The sequence below is a fragment of the Pteropus alecto genome, unplaced genomic scaffold (assembly GCF_000325575.1).
Source record: "Pteropus alecto unplaced genomic scaffold, ASM32557v1 scaffold110, whole genome shotgun sequence".
Classification (NCBI taxonomy): Eukaryota; Metazoa; Chordata; class Mammalia; order Chiroptera; family Pteropodidae; genus Pteropus; species Pteropus alecto.
Genome location: NW_006431920.1, coordinates 10,504,233 through 10,511,907, shown reverse-complemented (window position 1 = coordinate 10,511,907; position 7,675 = coordinate 10,504,233). Strand labels below are relative to the sequence as shown.

Here is a 7,675-nt window from a genome sequence, read left to right as displayed (position 1 = left end):
ACTCAGATCCTGAAAGGCATGCTGGAGGGTGCTTCTCATATCCTTCCTGCACTCCGGGTCCTGAGCAGTCTTCTGTCCAGCTGCAGTGACTCTGTTCCCTTGTACTCCTTCTGCCGTGAGGCAGGACTCCCTGGGCTGCTGCTCAGCCTACTCAGACACAGCCAGGAGAGCAACAGTATTCAGCAGGTAAGCACTATGCAAGGAGCCTCTAAAGACTTCCAGGAGTTGTTTCTCTTTGGATTTCTCTTCTTCGAACTGCCATCTCTATTTAGCCCGATTGCCTTTTATTTTCTTTCCTCCTCTTTCTAGTTATTAGACCATGAATTACAAACTCTAATACCTTCTATGCCAGGGAGATGAAGTCAGTGAAGTAGACTATGTAGAACTTTGAGAGTAGTGGGGAATATGATAAACTGGAGATCTCATGCCCTGTCTAAATTGGACATCCTCTCCTCGGCTCCAGCCCACTGTTACTGAGTGGGAATATAGGTCCAGTGTTGCCAGATCTTCTAGTTTTCCAAGAGAAGCTAGAAATCCAGATTTTTATATGTAATCTCCCAATAGTTAGAGCACTGTGCTTCGAAATATATTAAATCCATGGCTTTATTGACCCAATTTTACAGAGCAGGGTACTGAAATTCAGAGATTAACTGACTCATACACAAGCACTACTTTGTAAATAAATGGCCACGGAGACGATAGTGAGAGAGCTAGGATTGAGACTCGATGTGTGTGGGGACAAACCTCTACTTCCCCTGCTGTGTCCTGCTGCAGCTGAGCTAAGAGGACAGAAAAAGAGAATCTAGGCTCAGGCATGAGAAAGCTGTACTCTGATGAGTATTAATTGAGTGTTTTAAAGTTTTTAGGAAAAAATTTGAGCTATTTTGAAAAACAGAACTGTCTAAACTCCACAGTGCTGTTCAGGCCAAACAAGACACATTTTCAGGCTATTTGTAGCCCCTTGGTTGCCACTTGTTACTCCTGGATCTCTTCTCTCTGTCCAAATACTCTCATTCTGTCTGGATATCTGATGCCTTTTTTACTGCTTTTTCTATTCTTTGTCTCCATCCCCTACGTTGTTGCCATCCCCTACGTTGCTCTTACTCTTTGTCCTGTTCCTTGGCAGCAATGTTGGTATGGGACCTTCTTACGGAACCTGATGGCTGTGATTCAGGCCTACTTTGCCTGCACCTTCAATCTGGAGAGGAACCAGACAGGTGACAGGTGAGATGACAGGCAGTTTTCCCCTGTTGGCCAGTTTGGCTTCAATTTCTATTCCCATTTCTTCCCTTCTGTGTTAGAAAGAGGCTAAATGAGGAGAAGCCATGATTTGTGACAGGTTTAGGGATCAGCTGACTCACCCCTTCGAGTCCAGCTAGTCCTCTTAAGGACCCTGAGACACCTCCACTTTTGCCCCAAATCTTTCAGGTTCTAAGTGTCAGCAGTCACCACACACTAAATGAAAGGATCAAGATGTGAATAACCTAGAGAAATGGCTTGGAGGGTGTGTATGTGAGACTGTGTGCGTGCTTAGCCGGGGAGAGAGGAGGGAGCATTCTGATGTGTTCCCTTGCAGAGCTTCTCCTACCTGCCCATGACTGACCCATGCACCACATCTCGACTTTTAGTAGAGAGATGAGAAGAAACCATTTTCCCTTAGCCTACAGGTATTTCAGGAAGCCGCCAACCTCTTTTTGGACCTGCTGGGGAAGTTCCTGGCCCAACCAGATGACTCAGAGCAGACTTTGAGGAGGGACAGCCTCATGGTAATCGGCTCCCATTTCCAGATTTTTATCTCCCTTGTCTTTCCCTGTGTTTCTCCCCTCCCCTTTCTTATGGCTAGATAGGGTTAGATCAAGGTGATATATCAAACATTTGTTGAATGCCAGCTATGTGCCATATGCAATTTGAGTAAGAGAAAGTTCCTATCTTCAAGGGATCGGAGACAGTCAAGTAGGGGAGATGTAAAGTGATCAAGGACAGTCGTGTGAAAAGTACATTAGAATTTTGTGTAAAATACAGAAGCACAGCTGAAGAAGATTAACACTATTTGGAGGGTCATAAAAGAAATCCTGAATAAGGAAATTATCTCTGCTAGGATTTGGAGAATACATAGAAATTTGCCAGGTGGATGAGGCAGGAAGATAGAAAGGACATTCCAGGTGGAAAAAGCAACCTAATAAAGGCCCAGAGGCATTAAGCAGTGTGGCCTGTTTCCTGAAGCCACAAATAGAAGTTACTTCTTCTTGAAGAGACTTGCAGATCAGCTAGTATTTCCTAACCTTGTTTGACCTATGGACTAGTAAACTGTATGGGTTCTCTTGCCTGGACTCTGGTAGTGAGGACCAGGAATGGAGGATTGAACCAGAAAATCTCAGGAGATAGAGAGGAACATGTGCAAAGAAGTAAACAATTGGTCTACGGCCATGCCACCCTGAACGTTCCCAATCTCATCTGATCTCGGAAGCTAAGCAGGGTCAGGCCTGGTTAGTAAGTACTTGGATGGGAGACCACCTAGGAATACCAGGTGCTGTAGACATTAAAAAAAAAAGAAGTAAACAATTGCTTGGTCATTGTTCAAACTGGCACTTGATAACACAGATCTAGGCTACATTCTTGTCTCTAGCTAGCAGTCCTTTCAGTTTCTAGTCTGAGAGCCTATTTTAGCATCCCTCACCCTTTCAAGTCAGGAAGCTTTTAATATCTAACCTAAATTTTGGCCAGCAGAGATTCACATTATTGGCCAGCACTTCTCATATGTCATTGTGCAGTGAGTAGCATGGGGAGTTTGGAATAAATACCCCACCTCCTGAAATTCCGAATCAGAGGACTAGGTTAAGAAGGACCCAGGAATCCCCAGCAATTCTTACACTTGTGGTCATAGATGACACTTTGAGAAACATCATTTAGGGAGCAGCTGATCAGAGAAAAGAAGGACTGACACTTAAATTCCTGTTCTTGAAACACGAAGGTAGTTATGATGCACCGTCTGTATGAGGAATACTTAGAATTAGACAGCTAGTCCTTGGGTTTTTCTCCTCTTTTCTCAGGTTCTCCAGGGATTCTTGCTCCTTACTCTAAGCCCAGTCTGTTTTCTGATGCCCCAATGTTAACCCTGCCCTTGTCTCCTGTAGTGCTTTACCGTTCTGTGTGAAGCCATGGATGGAAATAGCTGGACCATCTCCAAAGCCTTTTACTCAAGTCTGTTGACTACACAGCGGGCTGTGTTGGACGGGCTCCTTCATGGCTTGACAGTTCCACAGCTCCCTTTCCACACACCTCCAGGTAACCAGAGTGGGGAGGGGGCGTTCTCTGGACTTAATTGTTGAGTGAGTCCAGCTCTGTGCTTTTAGTAAGTGCCCAATAAATAACTGTGAACTGAAAGATAGAAGGTGGATCTGGGAGAAACAACTAGACCCCACCCTTTGCTTTCTCCATAGGAGCCCCTCAAGTGATCCAGTCGCTGCGGGAGCAGAGTGAGGATCTGCCTGGAGCCATTTCCTCTGCACTGGCAGCCATGTGTTTTGCTCCTGTGGGGCTGCCTGGCTGCTGGGAAGCCAAGGAGCAGGTCTGAGCTGCAGTTTCTTATTCTTCTCATCCCTTTTGCCAGAGCTGGGGAAGCTGGCCCCAGCTTCTCAAGAAGGCAGAAAAATAAGCTCATATGCCTGCCGTTACTCAGTTCTTCCAGAAACAGATGGCCCCAACCTGGATCTGGGCCATTTGTACAACATGATATAGCCAAAATCCCAGAGGCTTTGGTTAGAGAGCTTAGTGACAAACTTCCCATGTGCTAGGGTAGCCACACTGAAGCCACCAGTGATGCTTTTTTAAGGGCTCAGGATTCAGACTTCCTTCTCCCTTTTGGCTAGCAACACTTCTCTCTGTACCTGCATACCTGGGCTAAATAAGGCCATGACTTTTGGTTCTCCATTGGCCTTGAAGACTGGGAATGGGTTAGAGTCTGAGGTTCCTAGTGAACCTGGCAAAGTGCTTAGTAAGGGTTTGAGAATCTTGAGTAGTTGGGGATATAAGAGGGTAGGATTGGAATAATGGAAATGGAATTGAGTCTTCAGATATATCTTTATAGATCTCTCGGCATTTGGCAAATCAGCTCACCGAAGACAACAACCAGCTGAGGCCATCCCTCATCTCTGGCCTGCAGCATCCCACCCTGTGCCTACATCTTCTCAAGGTACTGCCTGCCCATAACTCTTCAGATTTCCTTTTAACCCCCAGGACTGAGAGAGAGAGAGAGACACTGAGAGAGATGAGAAACCTCATTTCACGACCCCTTTCTACCTTTAAATCTGTTCAACCTGAGATGGCCTTACTATGAGCCAATCCTCACCAGAACTGAGAAGTATCTCTATCTTACAGCAAGAGGTGGAAGCAACCCAAACTTCTCTAACACCCCCAAACATGGATACCAGATCTGTTGAGAGGCTCGCTTGCTTTCAGCTGAGCCTTCCAGTCTCAGAGCCCAGGTGCTGCTCTGCTCACTGACAGACTCCTTCCCACTCCCTCAGGTTCTGTACTCCTGCTGCCATGTCAGTGAGCGCCTGTGCCGTCTTCTAGGGCGAGAGCCCCAGGCCTTGGAGTCGCTGTTGATGTTGGTCCAGGGCAAGGTAGGCCAGCAACACAGGTGGACATCTCATGGTGTCTCCACTGTCTCAATCAGAGGTTGCTCTGATATCTTAGGTTTCCTTTGTAGGTAAAAGTAGTGGATTCGGAAGAGTCTACTGAAGTGACGCTCTACCTCCTCTCCCTTCTTGTCCTTCAGCTCCAAGATCTGCCTTCCGGGTGAGTCATAAAGTAGGCTCTCGCTCGCCATTGAAGTCTTCTACCCACATAGCTCACCCTGCATAGAACATGGGGAGTGGTACCCTGCAGCCTATCCTTGGGAGGAATTGGGATAGGAAGAGTAAAAGCTTTTCAACAAAGAACAGAACTGAATTCTCACCAACTCTGTGACTTGGAGTCAGACATACAGCTTAGGTGGAGAGGGCTATGCGAGGGGAGGGGAGGCCACTCACCAGCCTCCTTTTACACTGCTGTACCCCTTGACGTTTCTCCTTGTTCCAGAATGGAGAAGCTAGGCAATGAGATTGCTACTGTCTTTACCCGTTCACACGTCGTCTCTCTTGTGGTAAGTTTTCAACCTTCACGTTCCTCCCTTTTCACCCTATCATCCAACCCTTCTGGGAGCAGAGGAGTCATTATCCCCTTCGTAGCTGTTTATGAGACGTTCTTCTGGTCCAAGACAGACTTAAATTGTCTCTGCCTGTGCTGAATATCATTCAGATTCGGTCATTCCTTCTCCTCCTCTAACTCTCCAGAGTGCAGCAGCCTGTCTGCTGGGACAGCTTGGTCAGCAAGGGGTGACCTTTGACCTCCAGCCTGTGGAGTGGATTGCTGCAGCCACACATGCCCTGTCTGCCCCTGCGGAGGTGAGGTCTGACAGGGAATGCATAGACATGTTTTCTGTGAGTCAAACAAGGACTGCATTCTTGGAGGAAATACTGAAATGCCAGGCAGCCTAGAGAAAACCACGGTGTGGTAAAGGAATCAAGGAGTCTTTTCTACCCTTCTGCCCCCAGATAATTGACTGCTCTGAGCCCAGACTGGTCAGGGCTTCCGTTCTGTTGTTAACATGCTGGACTTCTAAAGAGGGAGGGAGGCATCATCTCTCTCTTTGGCAGTACCTTTGCTAATGGATATCTCTTTAGGCTCTCTCTTTTTCAGTCTGTTTTCTTCACTGCCACCAGAGTGTCTTAAAGGAAATTTGGACATTTGTTCAAACAAGAATTACTTAACGCATAAATATGTATTGAGTACCAAACACTGTTCTAGGCTCTGTAAGTCCTCAGTGGTTTCCCATTGCTTCTGGGATAAAGTCCAAATTCTTCAGCAGGCTACTCAGAGCTCATCTGTTGCCTCTGGGCTTTGTAATCCTATACCGAAAGAGTTGCCATTTCCAAAATTCATTATGGTCTTTCATGACCTGCCTTTGTATATACTATGTCTCCTACTTGGGATGTTCTTCCTTTCCACCTCTACCTTCTCTAGTCTGCCTTTATAACTTTTAATCCCATCAGTTTCTTACCTCCAGGAGGTGGAGTTAGATACTCTCAACTGCAACCCCCCACCCCCACCCCAGCCTCTGGTTCAGAAAGTATCTTTCTAAACTATAACTGTTTCTGGTCAGCTTACCCTACCAGACTGTGTGTCTTTAGGACAGAGTTAGTCATTGACCAAATAGGCAGGAACCAAGACTCTTAAGTCCAGCATTCTCCTCTCTACACCAGGCCAAGGAAGACCTCTTTCTGCCTGACCAGGAGTTGGGGACACAGGCCTGTGAGGCCCCCTCATTCCTCTCAGGGATCTGCATTCTTCCTACCTCTGCTTGGCAGGTCCGGCTGACTCCACCAGGTGGCTGTGGATTCTACGACGGCCTCCTTGTCCTACTGCTGCAGCTGCTCACGCAGGTAGAGCTTCATCTTAGGACGGATAGGAAGTAAGGAGAGAAACTGGGCATTTCGGGGTGCCACTGGACTTTAGGAACACAGAAGCAACCTATAAACTACTGTGCCTGTAATGGCTTTGGAAGGGGCCCACCTGCCCTTGGACCCTTTAAAGGGAACCGTTCAGCTATATCCCTTGGGATTCAGTGGGAAGGAAAGCTGTAATTCCCTGGTTTTCAGTAGATATACGGGTTGAGAGGTTGGGGGTTAAGATGTAATCAGGGAATTAAAACAACAGAGAAATCCTAGGTGGGAAAAACAGAAGGAATTATTTCTGGGATTCCCTTTCCTCATAGGTCAGGGACAGGAGTGAAAAAAAAAGGCCTTTTGATTCCTGATTTTGATCTCCCCACCCACCCTCTTTCAATTTTTTTTCCCAGCAGGTTAAGGGTAGCCTGATAAGGGACTTGGCTAGCTCAGAAATGTGGACCGCTCTGTGGCACCGCTTCTCCATGGCTCTGAGGCTCCCTGAGGAAGTACCTACCCAGGAAGAGGAGCTGCTGCTGTCCAGTCCACAAAGCCCAGAGCCAGACTGGACACTCATCTCACCTCAAGGTATCTTTCCATTAGCATGCCCTCTTGTGTGGGGCCAGCGTTTTACCCTTCTTTAAGAGAAGCTGCTTGAACTGGGTTAGCCCATGGAGATTGCTGCTTGGGGAGAGGATGGCAGATTGTACGCTGGAACTGATCAGGGATGGGAACGAAACTGAGTAGGTGGTAACCCTCAGAGCCAAGGGGAAGCGGGAGCATCTGGGCCTCTTGCCTCCTCCACTGGGTCTTTATTCTCGATGTTTCCAGGCATGGCAGCCCTGCTGAGCCTGGCCATGGCCACCTTCACCCAGGAACCCCAGTTATGCCTGAGCCACCTGTCTCAGCGTGGAAGTATCCTCATGTCCACCCTGAAGCATCTGCTTTCCCCCAGCTTCCTGCATCAGCTGGGCCAGGCGTGAGTTTGAGCTAGAGGAGGGAGACTGGAAGGTCCAGAGAGTCTGTGATGGGGGCAGGGAGAAAAAGGCAGGAGAGAAATAGCTGACGGCTTGAGCTAAGAGGCAAGAAATGCTGAGATTGGGGAAGGAGAGATGGACTAGGGAATTTGAGAAGGGTGAGGGAGAATGATAAAAGGTGGGAAAATTAGACTGAGTAAATCCTTCCTC

The 7,675-nt window shown here is 47.5% G+C and overlaps 1 protein-coding gene and 1 pseudogene across 5 annotated transcripts in view; both read left to right on the top strand.

The window, feature by feature from the left end:
- The window catches only part of STK36 (serine/threonine kinase 36), a 25,922-nt gene that overhangs the window by 10,727 nt on the left and 7,520 nt on the right, over window positions 1-7,675 (top strand). For 4 of the 5 annotated variants that reach the window (XM_025043289.1, XM_006906714.3, XM_025043290.1 and 1 more), the window contains 13 exons: window positions 7-186; window positions 1,127-1,224; window positions 1,661-1,766; window positions 3,135-3,285; window positions 3,441-3,568; window positions 4,088-4,192; window positions 4,527-4,625; window positions 4,712-4,800; window positions 5,083-5,146; window positions 5,337-5,447; window positions 6,411-6,485; window positions 6,902-7,076; window positions 7,320-7,467. In XM_025043289.1, coding sequence (XP_024899057.1) covers window positions 7-186; window positions 1,127-1,224; window positions 1,661-1,766; window positions 3,135-3,285; window positions 3,441-3,568; window positions 4,088-4,192; window positions 4,527-4,625; window positions 4,712-4,800; window positions 5,083-5,146; window positions 5,337-5,447; window positions 6,411-6,485; window positions 6,902-7,076; window positions 7,320-7,467 — 1,529 coding nt within the window. The remainder of the gene's footprint in view (window positions 1-6; window positions 187-1,126; window positions 1,225-1,660; window positions 1,767-3,134; window positions 3,286-3,440; window positions 3,569-4,087; window positions 4,193-4,526; window positions 4,626-4,711; window positions 4,801-5,082; window positions 5,147-5,336; window positions 5,448-6,410; window positions 6,486-6,901; window positions 7,077-7,319; window positions 7,468-7,675) is intronic. The other variant, XM_015585432.2, reaches the window with a different exon arrangement.
- On the top strand, window positions 2,417-2,539 carry LOC112475469 (annotated as a pseudogene).